We start from the raw sequence: 14,814 nt of genomic DNA, 5'->3' as shown, positions 1-14,814 counted from the left end.
CACCCCTTGCTTGTGGTGTATGTCAGATTTACAGGGTTGGAGAGGTCCCTTTAGCCATCTCACTGCTCTACATGTGGCTGCAGTTGCTCAGAGCGTAGCTTTTACTGTCTTCATTCTGTTGTTACAAAGCTGAGAATCTCTGCTGAGCTCCATAGAATTGACCTGTAGCTGCAACAGCCTCATGGGCCACATCTATATAGCTAAATAAAATGGGCTTTGGGCTGAGGGCTGAACCATTTCCATGTTACAGCAATGACACTGTACCTCTTCTGCACCCACACAGTGTCCTTGCAGCTGTAAGACACAGTTACCATTTTGTATGGAGTCCTTTTCCAATTCCACATACCTGCAGTGATTTGAGGGCTGCATTACCAGCTACCAGAGTGGTATTCTCCTTTCACAAAAGCACAGACGTGCATTGCATGCCCAGAAATGTTTCAGGTGGGCATGGGAGGCTTGCAGATCACATGAAGCCTTGGAAGACTGTAGAGATGGAAGGGCACTAAGCCTGACTATGCGCAAACTATGCTTGGGATCTGTCTAGCCAGCTGACACGGACCAGGGCCGTTTGCAGAGAGTGTGAACTCCCCAGTCCATATGGCCTTGAGAAGCTCGAGGCTTTTTGGCCATTTTACTTAGTGGCAGAGGTGTGGTCACTGGGAAGAGAGTTGTTCCTTGTCCTTACTACCACAGCGTTTTTGTGGTGAAGCTAGGGAAGTTTCTCAAACTTACTGAGATGTATTGAGAGCACAGTTCAGTGAAACTCTTAAAATCAAAATATCACTTGATAAATGAGAGCCAAGGTGAGAGAAGTGTAGGGCAGCTGAATGCTCTCTCCTCTTCTGTTATGTTGCTGACAGAGTGCGGATTGGTTCAGTGCCCACACAAATTGCTGTTATAGGTAGGATTTTTGAAAGAAACAGAGTTCTGTCTAGCCAGGGGCCTCAGCAAAACTAATCTGTACTAATTCAAAGTGTGGATTTACAGTTAAATTGCTTTACATTCTGTGTGTACAAATGAATTCCAGAATGAAAGTGGTCATAATTCAGCTCATTTTAGTGTCAGGGCCACCGTGTCCTGGTATCTGACTTGCTGATAACCACATCATCTAATTCCTTTTATAAAGTGATTAAGTGCCATAAAAGCCCAAGTCAATTTGACTTACTTCACAGTCATTTTAGAAAATGGGACATAAGTTCCTAAATAACTTAGGTTACTTTTGAAAAATGTGGTTTTGTTTGAATATTTGAAGTATTCAGCACCATAGCAACAGCAAGGAATTAGGCCTAGTGTTTAATGCACTAAAAAAAACTTACTGGGTATCAGCTGTGAAAAATATGAGATACATTACAGGCACAAGAATAAACTACTTCCAGTGATACGACTAAGCAATTTCAGTAAGGGAGCAAGGGCAAATATTTTTTAATTTTTCAGAGTATGTGATAAATGTTAGGTCTACAAGGTTTTAATGTTTAGTGCAAAAATAGCTAAAAAATTAATTAGCTATGCTTGCTCTTGCACAGGGCTAAAAGTTATAAGACAGTTGCTGATTTTGGTTAATGCTCTATGGCCTTCATGAACCGATAATCTAGTATCTCTTTACTATATAAAATTAAATGGCTAAGACAAAAATGAGATCTATTTAAAAGAATAAAATTAAAATAAAAGTTGAGCCTCCTTATAGAAATCAGGGATTTTCTTAGTGCTACTGTGTTGATTCAGGTTAAGTACAAGTCTTCCGCATTGTGATACAGTGTACAAAAGACATGCATATAACTGTTCTTAACAGTGTAAGTTTAAGGAGAAACAGAGTTTAAATGTCATCTATGTAAACACATCCAGCATCCACTAGCAGACAATAGAAGCTTGGAAACTTCATTATTTCTTGTGGAGAAGAGTGACTCTTCTCTTTGTCCTCCACTTTAACTTGGGTCAGGACTGGGATCTCAGTCCCTGATTTATAAGGATAATAGCTGAAGCATTAATTTTGTGTTACCACCCAGTCCTCTGCACCCCATGGTGTGCCCTTCAGGAGCTCTTCTGTTGCTATTGACTCTTAGTGTTTCAATAAGCAGTGAACACCATCATACTTGGGGATTTTTTTCTCTGGCTGTGTTGTCTTCTGCAGGAATACTGTGCTGGGTTACCATAGAGAATATTTGTGTTAAATTTTCCTTCCTTAAAAGGAACTTAATATCCAGTCTATTCCTCAGTGGTAAGCTTCCATATCGAAAGGCGGTCTGTGTTGTTGTGGTTTCTGTGGGCCCTGTGACAAAGGAAGGCTGTATTACAAAATGCAGAACATGGATTTAGGCAGTGGATCTAGATATGGTATACCCACCAATTTGCATTGCATAGTGGCCTGCTATATAGTGGAAAGAGTCTGTACCATTACTCAACCTCTTTGGTTCATCTTCATTCATCAAATCTGCAAAGATCTTGACCATTCCAAGTGAGCTGATGGAGCATAGGGCAAGAGATGCCTAAGAACAGAACTGCCTCTAACAGAACTGGAAGGGCAACTCTTCATCTGTCCATGGCCTGCACAGGTACTTTGGACGATTCTGAATCCAAGAACATGGTCAAACTGGAAGGCTAAACAAAAGTGAAAGATCATATATATAACACCTTGAAAGAGACATCTGTAATAGCTCCATAAGCACCCCTCTGCCCAAATTAGCAGAAAAAGTTTCTGTGTATCTGTCTTCTACACTGACACAGAAATTGGGATTCAAGCATACTGTAGCTCTGAGTTGAGCAAAAGGGTGTGCAAAACAAAACAATGTATCCTGGAGTGGCATAACCCTTCAACATTTGCAGAGAATGATAGGCTCTCAGAAAAGTCATGCTCTCACCTGCTGATTTCAGCCATTCATCTGCCTTTCTCACTTTCCAGTAGGTATGTGTGGCTTTGCGATTAGTCACCTCACTTGAAGTATGATGTGCTTCCAGGGCCTCCTTCATCCTTTTTGCTGTCATCAAATATGTCATTTAACCAGTCAAAAGAGCTGATTCACAACTATGCATCCCTGGTTTTGTGCTGATGTAACTCCACTGAGATTATGTAGATATTCCTTATCCCAAAGGGAAGAACAGATCTTTCATGCTCTGTTAATGTTGCTACTTCTCTCCCCAGGGGAGCTATCCTCCTTTGCTAAAAATTCTTTGGAATACTCTAATTAAGATAAGGAGCTCTTTGAATATTAATTAGTTTTTCATTGGCCTCACTCAAAATATTTAACTCAAAGTAATTTCCTTGTAATTATCTCTTGATTATAACTTTGAGAGGATTTACCCTTTTTTAATAAATTCCAGTTTATCAAGTAAGACTTCCTTTTGTATGTGTCCAGTTAATCTCAACTACAGATACGACAATAAGCGGTAGCTATAAAGAGGCAATTTTGTTTTGTTTCCTAAGTTTTCTTATTACAAAAGCTGCCATTCTTACAGTAGCTTTCCCTCTTTTGCTGATCTTTTGCTATACTGTAGATAACTGTTCCTCATGCACCTAAGTTCAGAGTCTTTTGAGTGGCTGAATCTGCTGGGTCTGTGCAAGCAGAGAGCTTTGTATGAAGACTAAAATGTCAGAACAACTCAAAATTTTCTTTTTTGCCTCTTCCTGGAATGGTGAGATAGGACATGATCTGCTCCACTGCTCTTTCTTCAGCTTCTCTTTCATTCTTGGACTCCTAATCAGGTATAATTAAATAAATCACAAAACCCCTTTCTGTTTCCAATTTTGCATTCAATGTTCAAAAGAGATAGAAATTTCCATGTCATTACCAAGGGCATATGGTACTTTGGACTAGCAGCAGGACAAACTCTAAAACCGTCATGTTTAAATTCTTTCTATCATGAAGTAATTTTACTCATTTAAAAGATGGCCACAGAAGGTGCCTTTTGAAATCTCTGAAAAGGGGTGAAATTGCCAAAATACCTGTGTAAAATTTATTCTAAATCAGGACATGAAGTGAGGAGCTGGACACTCATTCTCAGCATGAATGAGAGGAAGGTTGTTGTGAGCTTTTACGAATACTTTGTGGGATCCTGCTCTCATACTCTGTGCCAGCAGAGTCAACATCTCTATCTAATAGGACAGTCTCATCATTACAATGTAGGCAATAGGAAGTGTAGCCTGTTGCAGAGATCTCACCCTTCCAGCCTGGGACCTCAGCATTATCTGAAGCTTATTTGATATGGAGGATTTCTTAAGGACCTTGTGTAGAATTTCTTCCCAAATGCACCAGGGAATTTTAGATAAACCCAAACACTTGCCTTACACTTCCAAAGAGAAGAAGCTACCCTACTTGAGTTCACTATTGCTCTCGGATACTACTGTAACAGAACCAAATCATTCATAGTCCCCCTTTGCTTCCTTAGGCGTGAATTGCTGCTCCGTAAGGCTCACCAGCAAGGCTGTCAGAAAGGATCACTCCTTGCTGCCAGCACAGCTAATGCGTTGTTACCAGCTGGTTGACATACCTCTCCCGCTGATCGGTAATGCTCACTCCACCAGACTGTTGGGCTGCTTCCAACTCATGCCACTATTTATAATCTGCTCTATTCATATTTGTCAAGTCTTATGGATTTAGTTACTATACCAGTTGCCAAATTTTGTAGTGAAAGCGCTCCAATCTCTACTCAGCTGAATTCCTCCTCCTTTCTTCTATCCCATCACTGCTCACCATACACCTGAAGCGCAGGTCACAGTGACATCTGAAGAATTTACAAGCTCTTGAGTAACTGTAGTTCTCTGAAACCATGACTACGCTATAGTAAGAAATCCAGTTTTAAAATTAATTCATATTATGCAACGAATCCAATATTAAAACCCATAAAATATTAATAAAGCAGAATTCTGCACGCATTTTATTTCTATAAATCTGAAATAAAGCTTAAACCATGTATTATAGTGTTGGTACTGCACACAACTCAGCAAACAATTAATAAGCAATACTGATAAAAAAAGCAGAAAACATCTCTTGATTTTAACTGTCTGTGCTGGCTTTGGCTAAGATAGAGTTCATTTTCTTCATAGTAGCCAGTATGGGGCTATGTTTTAGATTTGTGCTGAAAACAGTGTTGGTAACACAGGGATGTTTTAGTTATCGCCGAGCGCTGCTTACATGGAGTCAAAGCCTTTTCTGCTCCTCACACCACCCCACCAGCGGGGAGGCTGGGGGTGCACAAGAAGCTGGGAGGGGACACAGCTGGGACAGCTGACCCAAACTGACCAATGGGATATTCCATACCATGGGATGTCATGCTCAGCATATAAAGCTGGGGGAAGAAGAAGGAAGGGGGGCACGTTTGGAGCGTTGGTTTGTCTTCCCAAGTAACTGTTACACATGATGGATCCCAGCTTTTGTTTTTCTTTCATGAAGGCATCTCTCAAAATAACTTCATTCTGAATGTGACTCAATAATGTGTGCTCCCTACCCCCTGCCTTTGTAAGCCTTCTCCAACTGGCTAAACCTGGTGACTGGAGCTTTTCGGATTAATTTTCCTTAAGTGACCTACTTTGCAGAGAAAGATAATCATGCATTTATAGCCTCTGGCACTCTATTCAGGTCACAGATGGACAGATAGCAAAGCTATTCCTCAGTGACTTGCTGGGGTTGTAACTAATCTCCAATGAGAAAGGAGATCAGTCTGATATTAATTGGTCAGAATGCCCAGAAGTTTGGAAGATCATTGGCTCCTACCTTAATTTTCAGGGAGTGTCAGAATTAGGCTGTATGATACCAGCCAGCAGTTATTTTAGGAGTGTTTTGTGGTAGTGATCAAATTACTGGATGCCATAGATGTTAAATATCTAACTTTGAATTCTCTGCCTTCATGGTGGAGTACCATGCAGTGTTCTGTCTGTGGACACATCTAATGTTACACACATACCAGACACCATGGCCAGCACCAAGGATTGGAGATTCAGGAGAGTTTTGACCTTTTGCTCACCGACAAGTGCTTACAATCCCGTCAACAGTTGACATTGTAAAGATAATTTTCTGTACAATCAGACCTAAACCTCTGTTATGAAAGCACTTTTTTGTATAGTACGATCTGTTGAGCCAATAAAACTCATACTTTGCTGTTATCCATTAAAGGCCCATTCTGCCTCTTGTATTTGGTACTAATATAGTGATGTGTGCAAAACAGCGTTTTCTCTTATTTTCATATGTTCAGAAGTTTCACAAGGGAGATGACCCACCTTTATTCTCTGTTATGATATTTTAAAAGTTTGGTGGAGCTTTTCACACTGAGAAGGAGGGAGCAAGCAGGAGTGTAAAGGATGTCTCTCTTTTTGAAGGATCGTTTTGAAACTTGTGAGTGTGCCAGGTGCTCAGTGATGTTAATTTGGACAGGTCTGAAGAAAACACTGTTAAAATTCTGACACTGCCTGCAAAGGAATGGAAGGCTTTTAGAACAAAACAAAATATGTATGCAGATTGAATCCTTGCAGTACAGGACTGCAAATGTGTGTGCCTGTGTACCACAATGTATACATACAGCCTTGCTCTTTGCACTGCAGAGTAAAACTGAAGGGTGTTTTGGTCGAAGTTGCACTGCATTTTGGATCACTTTGGTCACTGAGTAAGTGTTCATATTTCATGTGCTTCCTAGAGCAAACAATTTCAGAACACATGAGGAACAGTTTGGGTTTGGTTTAGATGTTCGTGGTTGTTAAGACAACCTGATAGAGCTGTGTGTGTATTTCTTATGATAGAATCTAATGCATTGAGAGCAAAATTAGTTTGCTTTTAGTAAAAAGCCTTTCAAACGGAAACTAAGTAAAAGGTTTTAGAGAGAAGGAGTTTGTGCAGCTCTCCCATACCTCTCCTGAGGTACTGTCATCAAAATTCTGGACATGGGCTTTAACAGTTGTTGGGAGCCCTCTGAATTTTCCACACATGTCCTTCAGCTTCTGCATCTGTTTGTTCCCTCTCCTGGGTGTTAGCACCAGGATCTTCTCTTCTGAGGGATAATTCTCATTGTGTCTGCACTGAATGTTTCTCAACATTTCCTTGGGAACTGTTGATAAATTTGAACCAATGTAGCTTGACAGATATAGGCACCAAGCCTTTGACACTGTCTCCGACAGAGTCCTCTTAGAGAAGCGGGCAACTCATGGCTTGGACAGGTGTACTCTTGGCTGGGTAAAAAACTGGCTGGATGGCCGAGCCCAGAGCCTTGTGGGGAACAGAGCTAAATCAGTTGGTTGCCAGTCACGAGCGGGGATCCCCAGGGCTCACTTTTGGGACCAGTTTTATTTAATGTCTTTATTAATGATCTGGATGAGGTGATTGAGTGCACCCTCAGTAGGTTTGCAGATGACACCAAGTAGTGTTGATCTACTTGAGGAACCTGGACAGGCTGGATCGAGGGGCCGAGGCCAATTGTATGAGGTTTAAAAAGGCCAAGTATTGGGTCCTGCACTTGGATCACAACAACCCCATGCAACATTACAGGCTTGTGGAAAAGTGGCTGGAGAGCTGCCCAGCGGAAAAGGACCTGGGGGTGTTGGTTGACAGCCAACTGAACATGAGCCAGCAGTGTGCCCTGGCGGCCAAGGCGGCCAACAGCATCCTGGCTTGTATCAGGAATAGTGTGGCCAGCAGGAGCAGGGAAGTGATTGTGCCCCTGTACTCGGCACTGGTGAGGCCACACCTCAAATACTGTGTTCATTTTGGGGCCATCACTACCAGGATATTGAGGTGCTGGAGTGTGTCCAGAGAAGGGCAGTGAAGCTGGTGAAGGGTCTTGAGAGTAGGTCTCATGAGCAACTGACAGAGCTGGTGTTGTTTAGTCTGGAGGAGGCTGAGGGGAGACCTTATTGCTTTCTACTGCTACCTGGAAGGAGGTTGTAGTGAGGTGGGTGTTGGTCTCTTCTCCCAGGTCACTAGTGATAGAACAAGAGGAAACGGCTTCAAGCTGAGTCAGAGGAGGTTTAGACTGGATGTTAGGAAAAATTTATTCACTGGAAGAGTGGTCAGGCATTGGAACAGGCTGCCCAGAGAGGTGGTGGAGTCACCATCCCTGGAGGTGTTTAAAAGACACGTCGACACAGCACTTCAGGGTGTGGTTTAGAAAGTCATAGTAGTGTTGGGTTAATGGTTGGACTTGATGATCTTAGAGGTCTTTTCCAACCTTAATAATTCTATGATTCTATGTATAGGGGTCATACATAAAAAATTTACTACTAGTCCTGCCATAGCAGGACTACAAAATAGAACTACTCAATTGCATGAAATGTCTGGAATGGATATTTGTTTGCCGGATCAGAACATCAAGGAGGAGTTATGAATGTGATAATGAACTAGATTTTTTTGACATGTTTTTACAGAATTTGTTGATCAGCTGTGCTACTGTAAGTGAAAAGTAAATCTGATTAGAGAAACAGAAGAGTAGACGTTGTTACAGAAATTTGTTCTCATCTTCTTTAATATGTGAGACAGCATTCCCTGATGAAGTAGGATTATCCTTATTTTAGTTTAGTCATTTAAGATTTAAAATTTGCAGTGGTGAACTTCTAATTAGTTGAATACATCATGAAATGCTAAAGCAGTTTGAAAGAACCTGTATTCCGCTTCTGAAGGAACTTATACTCCTGTTCAAGGGCATGAAGCAGCATTTTTGGAAGGAAATACTGGAGCATGGAAGAATCAGACATGTTGTTTTAGTGAAACAGTAGATGTGTTTTGAATTGGTAATTAGTGTTCCTTGTTGGCTGTTGATTTTGACCACCTAACGAGCATTTATAGGAGTCATAATGTTTTTGAAATATGCTTTGGTAGGATGGGCTGTGCATATGCCTGAAGTGGAAGAGAAAATTCAGTGGACAAAACGGTGGCAGAACGTTTCATTGTTCATATGTGCATATGTTTGATCTTTGGTTTTCAATGTTGCCTTTAATGGTAAGCCGACTAGACAATTCTGTATGTATTTTCCATGTAGATGTGCATCTCATATGCTGATAGAATTATACAAGTAAACATGAACGTGCTGTTGGCATACTAATATATTCACCTGATGTGCCTGAGATGTTTTTCCCTTGCATACTGAGTGCTAAGATAGGATCTCTGGATGATGGCAAACTAGTTACCTGTGAAAATTAAAGCCCTGTGTTTGCTCAGAGGATAACTAAACCACAGGCAAGGATTGTTCCTCCATAGACTGCGTCAGTAAAAGCCAACATTGGCTTCGTCTTTGTAATGAAGTAATAATATCTCTGTGTTCCTTGACCTTTAGTCTCTTTGCTGATATTATTGAGGAGAGGCGTATTCATAGTATTATGGTGTTGAAATTCAAGATCTTTGAGTTTGCAAGTACAATTAAACATGGTATTTAATAAAGAAAGTATCTTTCTGGGATAGAAGGCTTGAATTAAGACAACTAAGCTGTAGTTCCAAAGCACTACATCAGTTCTCTTTGCTCAAGCTTGTGACAAATCTTTTTCTACAATATGTTTCATAAAGTAGTAGATTAAAAAAGCACTTTCACTTCATACATATATATTAATATAGTGACTAATGATTTACATATTCTAGAATTACATGCTGTTGCTTTTGGGAAGCTGATGTGGATTTCATCATCCTTAACATTTTATTAAAAAAACATACCCTGTTGAACAGGGACAGCAGAGGTTGTTTTCCAATAATGATATATCTACATTTCTGAAATTACAGTTTTGATGATTTGAGCATTTGGGTTCTCATTTGGACATTCAGTTATAGGATTTTTGCATAATACTATACGACATTTTAAGAAAAAAAAACGGGGGAAGCGATCTGGGGGCTCTGACTATTCTCATTCTGTATGTGCAGTTCGACAATCAGCAAGCACTGGGAGGCAGAACTGGCCACGCTCAAGGGTAATAACGCTAAGCTCACAGCAGCCCTGCTGGAGTCCACTGCCAATGTAAAACAATGGAAACAACAACTTGCTGCGTATCAGGAGGAAGCAGAGCGTCTTCATAAGCGGGTAAGTTGATACAAACAGCCAGGATCCTTGTGGTGGAAGTACTGGTGACTGTATTCGCTCATGTTCAAGTAAAGCAAGTAAGTTTATTGTTGGGGCTTTAGGTTAATCTTTGAGACAGAAATTAATGATTACTTTAAAGTACGCAGGGGTTCTCTGTTGGGAAAAATTTTCCCTTGTAGCAGTTCCTTTTCTGCATAGGGTATTGTTGCAGGGAGAGTTATCTGACCTTATGACATCTTTGCCAGCTTTCACTCTTCATTTGATGCCATCACATCTGTTTCAGGATCTTTTCCATAGCGTTACACTTCAGTCCTTCTTGCAATTAAGCCCATAGAAACCTGACATCAAATCTGTAACTTAAAGTAACCCTGATGTAGTTTCCACATATAACAAAGGTGACAGCTCCCTCTGATCCTTGCACCTAAAGAAAACTGAACATAGATTCAAGATCATTATATGTAATTAGAGATCTGCTCTCACTTTCATACAGGAGGGCCTGGGTCCAGTTCCCTTCGCTGTAAATTTTGCAGAGGTCATTTGGCAAACCAGAAATCAGTGCACGGGGTGGAAAAAGTGACAGTGTTTGGGGGAGGAAAAAGCATGCAAGGTTGAAGGCTGCATTATAAAAGCAAGTAGATAATATTCCTCTTTTATTTTCACATGTAACTATATATTGTATAATCTATTCACCTTTATCCATATGAATTTGTCATCATAGCTTAGGACACATTTTTGTGCAAATTGAAGGCAGGTTTAGCACATATATGGAGGCAAGATGTCTTTCATGAAGCTGTATTGCTTTTTTTATATATCAGTTAACTTAAATATCAAGGAGTAGTACTGAGTTAAGAAAATAAAACCAAACCAAAGCACAGCTTTTTTGCATGAAAACAGCTTTCATGAATATGCTGACAAGAAGGGAAGGGTCAAGTAGCAAACATCACAGACCTTTTAGTTTGGTTTTGTATGCTGTAGTCACCCATATGAAATAAGGTATGGCAATTACAGTTAGCCAAATCCTGCAAATTGCAAAGGGTTCTTTCAGACCTGCTCTTGACCTGTCCAGCTTGTGGCTGTTAGTAGTTCTAAGAACACAGCTCATATTAATCTGAGGGTGGAGAAATTCAGCAGGCTGCATTGAACCTGGGGATATGGAAGGGTAGCAAGAATTCCCTTAAGCTTGAGAAATGTGGGGAAATGGCAGGTTGTTGAGGCTGTCCTATGGCTAGACTGACTTGCAGGCAAGGTTCCTGAAGTCCCAGCCAAATTATTTGATAGGGAAGAGTGATAATTTCCGATGGACTGTAACAGTGTGTGCCATAACTGGCTGGGCGAAATGCATGAAGTGTAATTAAAACCAGTGCTTTTTGCAAAGTGCTTTCAGTTCAAGAACTTGGCAGTTGATGACAAAACTGCTTTGCCTCAGAAATTTTCGAGTCAGGAACAAGCTTATCGTGTGTTTGTACAGAGGGAGACTTCTGCTTTGTCTGACATCTCACTTAGGCTTCCCCTTTCGCAGGGTGGAGATCTAACCTGTGCTCCAGGTTTGTGAATAGATGATAATAGTCACTGTTGATAAAATTATTTCAGTTACAACCTTGTATTAAAATTACCATAGTACAGATGCTTGAGTGTATTTGACTACCAGATAGGCTTTACAGTGAAGAACTCATTACAAAAAGGTGGGCATAATGATGTAGCATTCTTCCTAATAAAATGTATTAAAAACTCCTGTTGCAAAGCTGAGACAATGCAGTCCTTGCCTAAGAACGAAAAGTAACGCACAACAACAGCATCTGCTTTTGATGTGGGGAGACCTAGCTAGGCAAGATGGGCAAAGTTCCTTTTTTCTTGATTATAATCTCACTCTTAGTCAAATCTTATTTAAAATCCGTTATTGGAAAATACAGTTAATGAATACAGGAACTTTTAGCAAGTCGTTTTGCTTTTATATGATACTACCGTTAACAGAAGTAGTAACCAAGTCTTAGTAGCTACATTCATTAATAGCTGATGATTTTTCATAACCTTTCCCCAGCAAATTTCCTGCAGTTATTTTGTATTTCTGAGGGCAAGCAAAATCTTATAACACAGGATTGTCTACACTATGCTCTTTTGATGACTGTTTACATGCCTTTATTAAATGTTTCTGTAATCTGTGACCTTGGGGCTTGTTGATACGTCATGTAGAAATAGGAATGCTCTGTGCCTATGTCTCTCTGGACATGCCTGTAAATTATGACAGAATGATTCATCAAGAGTACTGCCCTCTGTTGGAATTGCCTTTAATAAAATATAGACTTGGCTAACCCAATAGATTGAACTCACTAGGCAAAAGTTTGCAGAACAAAAAAAATAATCTGTTATCCACACGGTGTGATACAAGAGCTCTTCTGACCTTCATGCTGGAGACTGATCTTTCAAATTGAAATTGTGTTCCATTTCAAAAAGACATTGCTTCTCCCCTACAGAGATCGAAAACATGCTGTTGAATTGGCAGATCTGGAGACTGTTGGTTATGGTTCATGTGGTAGCAAGCGGTGTTAAGTCACTGTATTATGTTATCTTTCTGTTGAGTTTATCTGTTCAGCTCAGTATAAACACATAGCTGCAGTTGATCAAAAAATGTTCCTCAAACTGGAATCCATCACACCTGAGATTATGTAGAAGTTATATATCGAGTCTAGGGTGGTAATCTTTTTTTCTTGTAATGCTTGGAGACACAAAAACATGAAGAGTAAGTGTCCCAGTCTTAAGAAGGCTGACTAAGGTGTTGAGTTTGCTTCTGTAAGTGTTTGTCTTTCTTCATAGGATAATCATCTAGATAGTCCTAGAGATGTGCTTTTAGTCAGATGAAATGAACTCCATCCTTAGTTCACAGAATCACAGAATAATTTAGCATGGAGGAGAACTTGGGACGTTATCTGTTCCAATTCTCCACTGAAAGCAGAGCCAGATTTGAAGTTAGGTCCAACTCCAGGGCTGGATCAGGTTACTCAGGTCTGTGAATCAAGTCTCAAAAAATGGAGATCCCACAGCCTCTCTGGGCAGCTTTTTCAAATATTTGACCACCCTTGTCCAATTATTTTTCTTAGTATCTTATCTAATGGAAATTTGCCATGCTGCAACTCACATCTGTTGCCAGTTCAGAAGAAAAATGGGGTTTGATCCAAAAGACACTTTGGCAAGAAAAGTTGAATAGACTGGATTTTTAGAAATACTCATAGAAAAAATGATTTCAAGGAGAAAAAAAAATTTGGAGATTAGTTTGCATGTTCAGTTGTGATTTAGTTGTTTTTTATATGGAAAAGTTAGCTGTCACAGCATCTTGCCCACACTCTTGGAGAAGAAGAATGTGTGTACATATGAATGCATTGAAAGGATATGCTCGCTTACAAGATCATAGTCTTGTATAAAATAGACCAGTCTCCAAAGGAGTATTCACTCCTTTTGTGTTTTAGGTTTATATACAAGTTTTGATGCCTGAGTCATCTGTTTGCACGTTACAGCAGGCTCGTATACTCTGTCAAGTATGGTGTGTGTGGAGAAGTGATGCATATTGATTAGTAAACTTGGCATTATTATTTCCATCTTTAGTTTCTTCTTTATATACAGAGCCTGATAAATAGCCTTCTTTACCTAAACAGTTTCATCTTTATATTAAAAAAAAAAATATTGCTAATACTGTCTTCTTATTTGACTTCTTATGGCACCTTTTTCCACAGTTTGAACCTTGTTATGTGTATTTATAAACATCCTTTAATTTTACATTATATCTCATTCTTTTCTATTTTTTTCATTCATTGTGGTAAACTGGGTCTTTTGTCTCATGCAGTATTTGCTGTAAACTTTTATTTTTAAGTTGTTGTAAAATACTTTAAGCCCAAACTGTTTTATTCTATAATTGTTTTCAAATTGCACTGAAATAGTTTTTCTGTGTATCACATTGTTTATACTTTTTCAAATACAGAAACAAAGCTAAAATACCCCTTTCTTTGATTTTGATTGCATTTTAAAAAATTATTTTCATTTATTATTTGCCATTTCTGTTGAAGTATAAGATTTACATATCTATCAGTTCAGCTTTTCTTATTAACCTACATTTATTTGCTTTCTCTGAGGCCTTTATCTTTCTTCTTCCATTTGTTCTCTGCATTAATAATGCCTGATGCTGAGAAGAAGCAATACAGATGCAGTGTGGCTGAGAGCAAAGTTCTCAATAAATTTTTTTACTCTCTTCTGATATATTGTGAGCTTAAGTCAGAAATACTGTACTTTGATATTTTGTCAGACTTTATGTTTTTCAGAAGTTTGTTAAATGAGTATATGTTTTTTCCCTCTCAAATAGAAAGAGATAATTCTGGGAAGATGTGATCCCCAGTGAAGAGCTTAACTTGGAGCTCTCAGCCTTCTGTCCTCTAATCTGCTCAGAAGCAACTTAATAGCAAGGATTTCCCTTAAACAGGGTTGGGGAGCACTCCTACACACCTTGCATAGCTTTTTGAAGTCAAACGGGATTAATGAGTTTAGAACAGCTCAGTAACATGAAGAAAAATCCAGAAGTGAGCTACTTCAGACAAACAGAATAGCACTGGAACTGGTATTAATCCTGATACCACAAAAACGAAAGGATTGAATGCTGATATGAATTATGGAAAGTAACCCGAAGTTCTGTCTTTGTCATGTAAAAATGAAAATGATAAATTTTTGTCTTCCATGCTAACTGCTAAAGTAAATCATCCTATGACACTGGGCATAGCACAGAGTAATAACACCAGTGCATAATAATAAAATCTGCAGTCCTTGAAGATCATTCATCTGCAGGAAAAGAATACT

At 39.5% G+C, this 14,814-nt stretch overlaps 1 protein-coding gene across 1 annotated transcript in view; it reads left to right on the top strand.

Moving 5' to 3' along the window:
* Positions 1-14,814, top strand: part of HOMER1 (homer scaffold protein 1) — a 90,803-nt gene that overhangs the window by 58,282 nt on the left and 17,707 nt on the right. Inside the window, exon 6 of the mRNA XM_075079353.1 lies at positions 9,822-9,978. Coding sequence (XP_074935454.1) covers positions 9,822-9,978 — 157 coding nt within the window. The remainder of the gene's footprint in view (positions 1-9,821; positions 9,979-14,814) is intronic.

This window comes from Phalacrocorax aristotelis, chromosome Z, assembly GCF_949628215.1.
Source record: "Phalacrocorax aristotelis chromosome Z, bGulAri2.1, whole genome shotgun sequence".
Taxonomy (NCBI): domain Eukaryota; kingdom Metazoa; phylum Chordata; class Aves; order Suliformes; family Phalacrocoracidae; genus Phalacrocorax; species Phalacrocorax aristotelis.
Note: the sequence above shows the minus strand (reverse complement) of the source record. Positions and strands in the feature narration are given on the sequence as shown.